Here is a 12975-nt window from a genome sequence, read left to right on the forward strand (position 1 = left end):
CTCGGGGCTGGAGCGCCCGCCCTGGGGCCTCCCAGCAGCGGGGAGGACTAGCGGGGCGGCCAAGCCCGGATCCCTGGAGTCCGGAGACCCCTAGTGGCCTGACGGGGCATTGACACCGAGCCCCGGGAGAGACGGCGGCGGCGGGCTGGGGGCGGCGCCAAGAGAGCGGCTGCGCCCCGCCTCCCCGACCCCTCCCTCCAGTCGAGAGGCTGCGGGGGCCACGTCTGCGAGAGGGCCTGGGGCGGGGCGGGGTCGCTCTTCAGCAGACTGGCTGAGTGACCCAGGCCCCAGGTGCGCAGTGAGAGCGCACGGGCCTCCTGGGCCGCGGGGGGGGGCCAGGGGATGCAGTTCTGTCAGTCCCGAATTCTGATATGATAGGCTAGCAGGATCTGCTCAGGCGGGGCGCAGGGTACACTGAGGGGTCTCCAATCCAGAGAAACCACTCTTAAAATAGTGGGGCCTGGGGCCTGCCCTGCGGAAGGGGAGATGGGCGGAGCTTCAGTGAAGATGTGCGCGTTTGCACCTGTGCATGTGTCTGTGGGTGTGGCCCGTGGGGGTTCGTACAAGCACCTGTGCACCCATGGGTGTGGGCGACTGCTCCCCCCAGGCGGGCTCTAACGCTGCCCCCTGTGCTCTGTTGCAGATGAACCGGCCGATCCAGGTGAAGCCAGCGGACAGCGAGAGCCGAGGAGGTAGTAGCTGCCTGCGCCAGCCCCCTTCACGTGAGGGCCCACTTGTCTCTGCCCTTCCGTCTCCTCACCCCTCCTTCCCCCATGCAGCGACTCCCTGCCTCCTCCTCCTGCCCTGGGGGCCTCGAGAGGGGTTTCTGCTGGGGACAGGCTTGGCTCTGAGTGACAGGTGTAGGGAGAGAGTGAAAGGAGACGGGGAGATGAGGGCCCGCCGGATGGTGGGGTTTGCGCCTTTCTGTGCGTAGATGTGCGGTGGGTTGTGGGACCCTCTTCTGCCCCCTTCAGGATGCCCAAAAGGGTGCTCCCATCTCTGCATCACCAGGGAACACCCCACTGTGATGGGATGATGGGCAGTTGAGTGGGTGCCAGGCCCAGGAGGTAGGAAACTGGAGTTGCAGCCCTGCCTGGGAGGGTTCAGGCCCGAGCTGGCCTTTCATAGGGTGTGGGGTCTGCCCTCTGGGGTGAAGTTCCAGGCACTAGATACCAGCAGACAGAAAATGATGTGGAAGGGGACAGAGGAGGGGACACAGCCTCACCCCACAAATGCTGGCCCCTGAAGGTGGAACCCGCCCATGGCTGGCACAAGGTGGCTGAAGCCCCCCACCATGGACCACTATTTAGGGAGCTGCTTGCCCTGGCAGGGTGGGGGGCCCAACGGGGCAGCTCTGACCCCAGGAGACACCCTCCTGGGGCAGCTCCTTCATAGCTGCATTAATCACCCTGGCTCTAGGGGTAACCTAGGCCCACCCCTGGGTTTCTCTAGATAGGATCCAGAAAAGCTGTGAATTAAAAGAAACCTAAAAAAGCTTTGGTAATGGGATGGTGGTGACAGTAACACAAAATCGTAAATGGAACTATACACTTAAAAATGGTTAAAATGAAAAATTTTATGTTATATATGTATGAATAACCACAATTTTAAAAAGTAAGCTAAAAAAAGAAAAAGAAAAAAGAAAGAAAACTAAGGGAGAATAGAAAAAGTCGAGCTTCCACCACCAAGGAGCTGGATCCCCGAAGTCAACCTCAGGATGCAGAGCCTTGTGCCACCTACCTGGGGGCGGGAAGGAAACACCAGGCCCAGGGGTGGACTCCCCTCCTGGCCAGTCTCCAGAGGGCAGGGCAGGCAGTGTGGGTCCTTCCCACCAGGGACAGCCCTCACCTTCATGGAAAGGGCTTCTAACTGCAGACTGCCAGTTCCCCCACCAGCCCCACTGAGCCTCACCCCCCGGGCCTGCCCTGCTCAAGCCCTGAGCCATACCCTTGGGCTCCAACTGGGCAGGTGGCCAAACTGAGACCCTGACCTGGCCAAGGACCCCTGAGGAGAGGCTCTGTCCTCTCCACCAGGGAGCTCCTGCACCAACCCGCAGCATACCCAGAGACTCAACCAGGCAGTGAGCAGAGCAGCCATAGCGAAGGACACCCCTAAAGTGCAGAGGAGAAGGAGGGCTCCCTGCCTGCAGCCCCCTCCCCTCAGTGTGAGAGACTTTGACCACTCCTACCCCAGGAAGTGGTCTCTACCTGAAACAGGAACTGCCCAGAAGGGTTTAGAGAAGTCCAGGAGGATGCTCCCTAATGGCCACTGAGAAGGGGATGACAGGTTACAACACAGGCTCTGTGGTGGTCCCCGGTCCCCCTCTCCCCACGGAAGGCAGGTGGGTCCAGCAGGCAGGCCCGGGCATTCAGATGGGCAGCCAGTCCCAGCTGTCTCTGCCTCCCGGGGCTCTTGGCTTCCTCTGCAAGCAACCCCCAACCCTAGGCTGTGGCCCGGCTGCCTCTGCCCACCACCATTCCTAGGCCCGGGACTCTCTGTCCTGTTCTCCCTGCCTGGGCCTGGACCAGGTCACTCTCCCATCAGCTCAACCAGGTACTGGGAAATTTCTCTCTCCTACATCATCCAAATTTTTTTTACCAGAAAATTAAAGCAAAAAGTAAAATAGGCAAAAGCAACTTGCAAATTCAGGGTGGGGTGGGGGGCAGATCCCTGTACTAGAAGGAACTATAGTGTGCCCACAGATGGTCTGCTCACCCCTGGGACCTTTTGTCCCCTTCCAGCTTGGGCCGCTGCCCTCTGGGTCAGGACCCAGGCATGAGGCCTCAAACCCCATCCAACGGGGCCTGGGTTGACATCTCAGTGCCACCTGAAGGAGTAGCATGCCCTGGGCACAGATACACCCACCAAGAGCCCCTGCTTTCCCTCCTGAGGCCCTGCCCGCTAAAGTAGTGTCAGTTGAGGAGCAAAGATGACTCAAGATGAAGGGTCCTGAGTGGGCAGGCCTGCCTGCTGCCCACTGCCTGCTGCTGCCTGTCCCCAGCAGGTGAATCGCTTTGGTTTTTTCGTGAACCCAGAAGCTCCTCAGACACCCATGCCAGGTGCCCAGTTCCTCACCAGTCTCCCCCATGGCTCCTCCCCACGGGCTCAGAAGCTGAGAGGAGGCTGCCGGTGGCAGAACCAGTGGGTTCTGGGCTCAGTGGGCCTGGGCTCCGGGTCACCCATCTCCACAGTGACTCACCTGTAACACACTGATACCAGCCAGCCCTCCCCAGGGAAACAGAGCCAACTGGAGGCCTGTGTGTGTGTGTGTGTGTGTGTGTGTGTGACTTATTTTAAAGAATTGGCTCATGCCGTTGTGGGGGCTGGCAAGTCTGAATTTGTAGGACAGACCGCAGGCTGGAAATCCCGGTGAGAGTGATATTGAATGAAATTTGAGTCTGAATTCCTCAGGCTGGCAACAGGGAAGGAGTGGAGGGTGTAGTCTTGAGGCAGAATTCCTTCCGATCCCGGCAACCTGAGGTTCTGCTGTTAAGACCCCAGCTGATTGGACAAGCCGCTCCCCACCCCCCTCGTTGCGGACTGTGATCTCCTTTACTTAAAGTCGATTGATTGTAGATGCTAACCTCATCTGCAAAACCTCCCCAGCAACAGCGAGGACAGTGTTTGACCAAACAGCGGGCACCATAACCTAGTGAAGCTGATGTGTAACATTAACCATCATGCCCTGTTTTTGAAGCCCTGCCAGGATGCAGGGAAGGTCCCCGTCCTGGATTTTCTTAGCTCTGGCTAAGAAAATCTGGGAGAAAATGCACGTGCAGGCAGGTGGCTGGGACAGTAGAGATGCCACCAGTTGTCCCAGAGAGAGGATCCCAGGGCTGGGGCAGGCAGGGGTCTCCGCAGCAGAGAGATGTGGAGACGTGAGCAGGTCAAAGCCCGGCTGGAGTGGAGCGTCAGAAATCTCCTTGGCCCAGCAGGACCTCACTGAGCTCTAACTCAAACCCCCTTCTCCCTTCACTTTCCTCAGAGGCAATAGCTCTCTGACTCCAAGTTGCTAACCTCATCTCCTTTCTCCCATATATCTCCTGCCGCTGACACTTGCCCCAAACCAGATTAATCAGCTCTTTTATCCTTCCTACAGTAGAAAGGGGGAGAAAAAGAGCCAAACCTAAACATCTATCTATTAATTGCATATTCAATATTAAACAGAGATGATACTGAGTCAGCACTGTCACCAGGCTATTAAAAAAAAAAAGTCAGTTTAAAATAATTTAATATCCATTAAATACTTCTTCTGGGGAGAAGGGAGTGGGAGGAGAGATGGGAGTGGGATGGAGGAGGGGGTCCTGATGGGAAAGGGGAAGGAGAGGAAGAAAAGAAGGGGAGTGAAGTGGAGAAGTGAAGGGGAGGGAGCAGAAGGAGGGGGAAAGGAGAGAGACCTTGAACGCAGTGGGTGCAGGGGAAGCTGGGAGGGAGATGGGGGGACTTGGGGTTCACCACTGGACAGAGAAGGGAGGGGTCAGGGAGAATGATGTGGCCCAGAGAGAGAGGATGGGTCTGCCCCACCCTGCTCAGCACTGAGCCCCTCACCCAATCTCGGGTGACAAACTTTGTCCATGGTGGTACAGAGTTCCAAAGGCCCTGAGCCCCTTGGCTGCCCTCCAGGTGCACCTGCATCGCACAACAGCCGAAAGAGAGATGATTTATTTTTTGCATAGGACTTGGGGTACATGCAGGGACCTTGGGCTGCGGTGCAGGGTGGGCGGGAGGAAGGCGTCTCTCTGCTCTGCTCCCACAGCTTCTGTGGCCCCAGCTTCTCATTCCAAATTGCATGCTTCCAGAAGCATCCCCTGGTCCCATCAGCCCTTGCATGAGTCAGGATAGACCTCAATGGAAGAGTGATGTCAGGGGGTCTGTGGGTGCAAGGGAAGTATTTTAGGACCTCTGAAGCTGATTGGTACCCGATGCTAGAAGGCCACGTGGTCAGGAGTTCGTTCCTTTTTAGTCCAGTGTGGAGTCAGCCTAACATTCCCGGCCGAGGGGTGAGAGTAGGAATACAGGGATCGGAAGTGTTCCACTTGTAAGGAAGAGGGGCTGGCTGCACAGGATGGCAGTTCTTGTTTAGTCTAGAATTCCAGTCCAGCTTTGCCCCCAGTGAGGTCTGGCCCAGGGGCACCACCACCCCCGCTTCCCCACCCCCATCCCCCAGCTCTGGGCCTCCACCTCCTCACCTGGGGTGGGAAGGCTGCACTACCCAGTGAAGCTGCTGCAGCCCCCACAGAGGGCTGGGGATTTGACACATGTGGGTTTAATCCACACAAGAGGAGTGTTATTGGGCCCACTTAAAGGTACAAACCAAGGCACAGAGAGGTCCTGTAACTTGGCTGAGGTCACACAGTTAGTAAGTGGTGGAGCCAGAATTAAAACCCCTGCCTATCAGCCACTGCAAACTGGGCTGTCCCCAGTATTAGATTCCCAGGATGGTCTCTAGACTCTCAGCAGCTCTGGTGCAGTTGGAAGGCACCCCAGGCATTTGTCGTGCCTGTCAGCGCATTCTCAAGGCGGCAGAGGGGAGAGGAGCAGGGTCCCAGGTGCGGGAAGCAGGGCCAGGATCAAAATCAGCTCCCAGACCTACCCACGAGATATGAGAACCCAGAACTAGAATGGGGCAGAGAAGAGAGAGCTCGTTGTGACTGAGAGCAGGCAGGGAGGGCTTCCTGGAGGCAGTGGAATTGGATCAAGTGATGTGGGCTTGGCAGGAAACAGTGAGGGCACGAAGTAAGATATGTCCTTGAACACCAGCCAAGGGGGCATCAGACAGAGAGATGGTGTCCCAATAGTAACATCTCTGGGCAGGAGGAGGGGAGAGTACCCCTTCTCCCACCACCAGAAGTCGGGGTTCCTACTGGGCAAGGAAAAAAACCAGGAGAGAGAGAGAGAGAGAGAGAGAGAGAGAGAGAGAGAGAGCACCTCACTGGAGCCATCACTCTGCATGGCAGAGCCAGTTAACCTCACAGAGTACGCTGGAGCAAGCTGTATTTAAACTCAGATTCACCTGGAAATAAACAAATCAGTTCAATAACCAGGGGCATGATGCAGGCCAGAAGACAGAGAGGAGCCAGGTGGCACCTGCCCATGTCCCAGCTGGCCATCTCAGGGGCAAGGCACCCCTCAGGGCCTACACTGCCACCTCCTCTGCCTCTGACGGCCAGACACACCCCACACTGAAGAATTGGTTCCCTGTCAGCGTTCCGCCAGGGTCTGCACCACTGCAGGAGACCCCACATTCAGCTTCACTCTGGGCATCTGAACAGACGCCCATGACTGGGCTCCCCTGCAGCCCTGACCCCTTCTCGCTCCTCACAGATCTCAGACTAGGTGAGTGCTAGGGTCGGAAGCCAGGAACAAGTCAGGCCCCATGCCGGGCTCCTGCACCCAGACTGTTGGGTTCCCTTTAGGGGGTCGGGGGCCTAGGGGCAGCTGGGCTGAGGTGGAAAAGGCCAGGGAGGGAGCAGACTGGGGCTGGAGAGTATGCCCACGCCTCTCAGAGGGCCCAAGAGGTCAGCAGCCAGGTGGGGCCCTTACGGAGAGGACGAGTGCCTGAGACCCGGGTCAGGTACTGCAGATGCTCTCATGCTCCCCTGACACACACACACCCAGACACGCCAGCCCTGATCCCCAGTGCACCCCCAGACTCCCATCATCAGAAACCACCCGACCTCCTCCCAGTAAACATCCATGGGTTAGAAGGTTGGGTTGATGGGGGCCTCATCCATTTTGGAGGTGCCCTGGAGTGCAGACACATGCATTTCACACAGCAACACATCGTACACCACACTGTCAAAGGCACCCACAGACAGGCACCCAATTCCCTGGGGCAGGAAATAAATGTCCTTGCCAGGGACACGGTGGCTGGGTGTGGGGAACAAGCTGGAGCCACCAGGTTTCATTTCATCAACAGGGAATGACCAAGAGCAAGAGGGCTGCTGGGGCACAGCAAGGGGCGAGCTGGAGAAGCTTGGGAATGGGGATGGCTTGAGATGGGAGGCCATTCTGGGAAAGGTGGGACCCCAAGGGGCTGCCCACTGCTTCTGCCCACCCTGCCTCTTCGTCTCCCTCAGTTTCCCTGTCTCTGCCTCTCTCCCCTTCTTCCTGCTTCCCTCTCCCCCACTCCTTCCCTCCTCTCCCTCTCCTCCTCTCCCCCTCCTTCTCCCTCCCTGTCTCTCTTTTTATCTCTCCATCTCCCTCCCTCTCTCTGTCTCCTCTGTCCCTCTGTCTCTCCCCACCCGCATAGTTTCCCTCTGTCTCCCCTGCCTCGGCCCCCACCGCCCTCCATGGGTCCCCTCTGTCTCTTTCTCCTTATTAGCCACTGAGAAGCAAAACAGAGGCTCATTCTAGCAGGGCCTCAGCGTCACAGGCCCAAGGTTTGGCAGTTTCCCTTTCCCCCAGGGCAGGAAGACCCAGGCTCCGGCAGGAACTCAGCGAGATGATTTGCCACCGCGGCCCTCGGGACACCTCTCCACAGGCCCGGAACTGGAAAGCACACACACATGCACGCACACACGCGCACACACATGCCCACGTGCACAGGGTGGTCCTCCTTAAAACAGAACTGGGCCGGATTACATAAAGGAGCTGCCATGCGGGATTCACCAGCCGGCACAGGCCTTCGGCTGTGATGGGGGGGCCTGAGCTGGGGGACAGGTCCTGGCACTGAGATGGGAGCCTCTGAGGGGCTCCCCAGGTCCCTCCAGGTTCCACTGGGGCCTCTTCCTGAGGAACACTTGGCCAGGCCCAGAGAAGAGAGGCAAAGGGGCAGCTGAGGAGGGGACCTGGAGGAGACCCCGGGCTGAGGTCAGGGATTCCGTGGAAGGGCGTCAGGGGAATGCAGGTCCCAACCTGACCCCCCGCTGTGTGAAATCCTGCTGCTCCCTCAGGGCCCCGGGGCCTGGGGGAGGCCTGGGGAGAGGTGGGAGGGTGGTTGCAATAAGCCACTATCTGTGGATCTCCAGAGAAGCTTCTAGAGGTGAGGGAGCCTCTTTTATGTCCCCTCCACTTCCCCAAGTCCTTCCAAAATACCTGGGGCTGAAAGAGCCCGTTTCAGGTTCCATTTCCTCCTCCCTCTGCCTCTCCTCAGGCCAAGGGCCCGCACGTGCTTCTCTCCTCCAGCCCAGCTCCCATCTCTTCCTCCTGCCTCCCCATCTCTGGGCCTGGCTCTGGCTGGAGCTGGCAGGGCTGGGGGCAGGTGTCACACCCTGTGAGTCATTCCCTTTCCACACGGTCCCCGAGGCCGGTGCTGGCGAGCCAGTCAGCCAAGCGGCACTCTTGCCACCTTTCGCTGCTCCCCCAGTTCATTTAACGGCATCTTCAGGGTGTCCTCCCGCTCCCGCGGCCTGGGCAGGGAGTCCCGCTGGGCCGGCTAATGAGCTTGGACCCCGAGCCCCGTGAAGGCGGCTGGGAGGCCTCCTCCAGGCCACGTTCCCCGCCATAAAGCCCTGGCTGATTCCGTCCTCCCGGCCCCTCCACCATCTGTAGCCCCATCGGTTCCTGCAGCTTTTTAAATCCTATTAAGTTCCTCATTTCTCCTCCCAGCACTATTTCATTTCTAAACAGACACAGTCAACTCGCTGTCAACGAGGGCTCCAGGGGGCTCCTGGAGAGCAGGAGAGGGTGTGGGCACAGGTGTGGGCAGCGGCTGCAGGGGTCCCGGGCCCGGGGCCAGGGCTGGGTGAGACCCAGGGCTCCACAGCCAACCTCCCGGGGCTGGACTCTGACTCCCAGCTATTTAGTCCTGTAGGCCAGGCAGGCATTTTAGCGGCTGTTTAGACAAAAAGTACATGTGGAAAATTCAATGTACAGAAGTTTCAACTTTCCAATCTTTGGAGGCAATGAATGGCTCAGTTTACAAGAGCCTCTGGGTGCTGTCAAAGAAGCCCTTGGCCCAGGTGGAAGGGATACATGGAAACAGAAAGCTCAAGGGCTGGGGCCCAGCCCGTTGAAGATTCATCTGAAATTATACTGAGTCAGTGGGAAACAAGGTTTTAAAAAACAACCACACATTCCTCTAGAAGCCTCTGATCCGAGACAGTGCCAGGGTGGGGATGGGGGGAAGGCAGAAAGGCCATGAAGGACAGGTGTGGACGCCCCGTGGGAGGGGACCCAAGGCCCTGCGGGATCTCCTGAGTGAGGTTCACCCTGGGAGCTGGGTGGGGAGGGGGCAGAGACCCAGGCCCGCGGGACAACCTCCTTTGAGCAGTGGCCAAGCCAAGTGTCTAGAAGCCAAGTCCCAAGCATGAGACCCTCCACCTTGGCTCCAGGGTCTTCCCTTTGGGGTGTCGGGGAGCTGCCCCCTGGGTCCTGACCTCTAACTTGGTGCAGAGTTTGTACTTTGCTTGGAGCCCACCCCACCCTGACTCAGAAGGCACAAGGCTGGAGTCAGAAGTTGTCCAGGGACTGATGCCCCACCACTCACCGCAGCAGCACGAAGGGGTCTGCACCTTAGAGCAGGAAATACCCACCCTCACCCTCCCTGGTTCTTTCTGTGTCCCCCAGAAGCCCCTGAAAGCTGGGCTGCATGCGTTCTCCACATGTGGGTCTGTGTCTTTGTGCATATGTGTGTGTTTGGGGAAGGCATTCCCTTGTCTCCCCACCGGGTCTCCCCGAGGTCCAGGGCTCCTCAGGATGCGACATCAGTGTCCTCCCAGCCTCACCCCTCACAGGGGTCCCCCAGCCCTTCCCAGAGCTGCGTGGGCCCTGAGCCTTGGGGAGGGGTCATGGTAAACCGGGGAGGACCTGGGGCTGGGGGAGAGCTAATTGTACCGATGGCCAGAACCCCCTCACCCAGAGAGGCCCCCAGCGCCATGCGCCCAGCCTCCCCCAAGAAGAGTCTGCCTCTCACCCAGACTCCTGTTTCTTGAAAATTATCAAAAAGAAAAGTGACTACGTAGCCTCTCCAATTCCCCTTTTCAGGGCGTGGAAACCCTATTTTGTCAGCCAGGCCTGTCTCATCCCCACCCGAATTTCTCCGGCTATATATTGTAACCTTTTTCCTGAACACCAGCCAAGAAGCCAATGTCCCAGCAGATCTTTCGTGTACTGGGATCCCAGATTTATTTGGGGGCTGATGTTTAAGAGAGGGCACTATAGTGTTCCGCTCGAGAAATTCGTGTGAGACGTAAGGCAGCCCGGCCCAGCCCATTCGCGGTGCCCAGAACCTGCCAGGCCCTGGGCAAGGGGCTGCCTTTTGGAGGAGCTGAAGGATTAGAGACCTCGTGGCCAGGCCAAGTTGCCCATCCAGGGATGGGTTTCCTGGTATCCCACCACAATCCCACCCTTTTTTGTTTAAGCCTTTCCAAGGGTTAGGTTACCTGCCCTGGGGGAGAGGGTTATTCTCCATAATCCCTGTTCCTTCTGACTTAAATCTGAAAGAATCGTCTCTTTTCCTTCCGAAGCCCCTCTTGAACAAAGAAATTTTTAAAGTCCAGGGAGCCCTCTTCTCGTGCACACGGCTGAACCCCCAGCTGCTCCCCTGGCTGAGTGAGGAAGGCCTCTGTGGTCGGGAAGGAAGTGGCTGGTGGGGAGGGGTCCCTGGGGAGGCCCCGGGAGGCTCCAGCGGGGCAGACACACATTATAAATACGTCTGTAACTCCTGCCAGAGGTGTGAAAATATAATTAACTGCAAACCTGCTGAGTTTAAATGTACTTTAGGTTTTCAGCTGGGGGAGGGGGTGTTGATTGATCTGCATTTTGTTTTTGAGGTTGTTTTAATCTATTTGGAAAGTTAAGTTGAGACTCGCAGCTCCTAGCCAAATTCCCTCTGGCCCCAGCTAATTTAGCAAAGGATTGTTTCAGGGGAAATGGGATATTAATCATTGCAAATGGGTCTGTGGATGATATTTAAAAGCTGCTGCGTGTGGTGCATGTGTGCCCAGGCTGGAGGGGCTGATGACAGGAACAAAAATGACAGGGAGAGGGGACCCTGGCTCTCTCGTGTCCACCCTGAGGCCACTCCCATGGAGTCCTGCCCTCAGCACTTGGGGCCATGGAGGAGCAAGATGCCCTCTTCCTTGGGAGATGGGCGGTAGGAGAGACAGAATGTTCCCTGGTGGTCCGTCCTAGGCCAGGGTGGTCCTCAGCGCTGTGCTGCATCAGCCGTGATGTGGGTGAGGCAAGGGCGTCCAGTGCCATCCTGGCCCTGGGGCAGCAGGGAGGGGAGGAGGCAGCATGGACCAGAGAGATCAGAACCAGGAACATCTGTGCTGCCTTCACTGAAGAGGAGGATTTGAGCAAGAAAGGGCAGAGCTCCCAAGTGGGAAAATAACCTGAGCCAAGGCGGGCTTGGAGGACCCAAAGGGGCCAGAACAAGGGATCTACTTTGCAAGGAGAGCAGATATGGGAGCACTGAATTCCGGAGGTGCTTTTAATTGATGCATGTAGGCAAAGGGAAACCACTGCCTTTGGACAAGGGAGTGACAGGATAAAAGCGGTGTTCTGGAAAAAATCGTCTAGGGATGCTCGGCAAGGTGGAAGGAAGGAGCCAGACCAGGGAGCTCAGCAGGGGCCATGCCTGGCCTCACCCAGGCCAAATGGGATGGTGACACCCCCTGGTGTCTGCTGTGGGTGGGACACCATTGATGAACTATGGAATCTTCGCAGATAGCAGCAGCTATTGAGTTTGTTATTTTATTGTTTGAGTCTAGTCCATGGGAATCTAATAATAAGAGGTGAAAGGGAAAAAGACCCCTGACAAGGTTTAATAAACAAATAAAAGTAATCCTGCCTGGGGCCTGATCTGGTGTGAGCATGTGAATGGTCAGCGTGGGGCGAGACAAGGAAGACTTCCTGGAAGTGGTGATTTGTGGAGTGACAGGTTTACTAAGAGGAAGGCTCTGGGCTAAATGTTACAGGCAAAGACATGAACATAGAGGTGAGTGAGGCCAATGCGTAGCATCCCACATGTAATCATGTTGAAGGATTGGCTGAGTTGGAGAGGAAGGTCTGCCTTCTGGAATAGGAGGACATGGATTTGGTGACATGAGTCTTATAGCTCCTGATGTCACCAGGACAAGCACACACACACTCATGCACACCCGAGGTATCCGAATCCAGATACCCTCATCCTTCAGCTCACATTCACCAGGCCCTCACCACAGACTTGCTTGTCTTCCTGCCCCTGCCCGTCTTCCTGACCGGACCTGCCCTGTCTGCTGCTGGAGATGCCTGCGTCTTAGACACCCACGAAGCCAAGGACAAGGCACATGGGAACCCAGTCGACGCCTACAGCCGCTGCTGCTGACAGCCAAGCTTCCTCCCTGGGAGGGATGGGGAGAGCCAGGGGAGGGCCTTGGCCCTCCTGTTAGTCACCAAGAACCTCCAATGAAAGAACCTCAGTCCTTGCAACAGCTGTTCACAGTTGGCTCAGCAGCGCCCCCATCTTATGGAGGAGGACACAGGGGCTGGAGAGGAGAGGTGACTTCCCAGACCACACGGCCATCCTCCCTCTTTGCCCCTCCACCCTGCTGGGTGGGCCTCCACACCTTGCTGGCTTCTCACAGGTCTGTCTGTGCTGGGTGCTAACCCCAAGAGGAAGTTTGCCAAGTGTCAATGCCAACTCAGGACCACAAAGGAGGAGGTGGGGCAGCAGCCTCCGGGATGGGCTATCACCTCACCCGCCTCACCCAGGCCCTTTGGGATCAGAGACAGACGGGCTTTGGGATGGTGGACTTGTCAGGTACGAGGCTGTCAGAGGCAGGAGGAGTCTGTCGGGGCCCATCTGAGCATGCAGGGTCTGCTGAGAGGAGTGGGGGGAGAACTCTGTGTCCACCCGGACAGCAGAACCACCCTGCACGGCCCGGGCTTGTCTACACGGCCTGAACCCTGGCGAGAAGAGAGGCTTCGCAGAGTCCTGGAGGTGAGCAGGTGACCAGCCAGCACGGGTTTCCTTTTGGATCTGTACCAGGGACCTAGGACACCACATCTGAACACTGGTGACTTCAGGAGGCCTGAGCAGAAATGTCC

General features: G+C 57.4%; 1 protein-coding gene across 50 annotated transcripts in view; it reads left to right on the forward strand.

The window, feature by feature from the left end:
• The window catches only part of CELF4 (CUGBP Elav-like family member 4), a 296970-nt gene that overhangs the window by 225888 nt on the left and 58107 nt on the right, over positions 1 to 12975 (forward strand). For 31 of the 50 annotated variants that reach the window (XR_005212184.1, XM_037805843.1, XM_037805821.1 and 28 more), the window contains exon 3: positions 644 to 722. Coding sequence is in view for 49 of the 50 variants with exons in the window: in XM_037805843.1 (XP_037661771.1) it covers positions 644 to 722 (79 nt within the window). In the remaining variant the exon portion in view is untranslated. The remainder of the gene's footprint in view (positions 1 to 643; positions 723 to 12975) is intronic. The other 19 variants (XM_037805848.1, XM_037805827.1, XM_037805840.1 and 16 more) reach the window with 1 other exon arrangement.

Source organism: Choloepus didactylus, chromosome 16 (genome assembly GCF_015220235.1).
Source record: "Choloepus didactylus isolate mChoDid1 chromosome 16, mChoDid1.pri, whole genome shotgun sequence".
NCBI classification, from domain to species: Eukaryota; Metazoa; Chordata; class Mammalia; order Pilosa; family Megalonychidae; genus Choloepus; species Choloepus didactylus.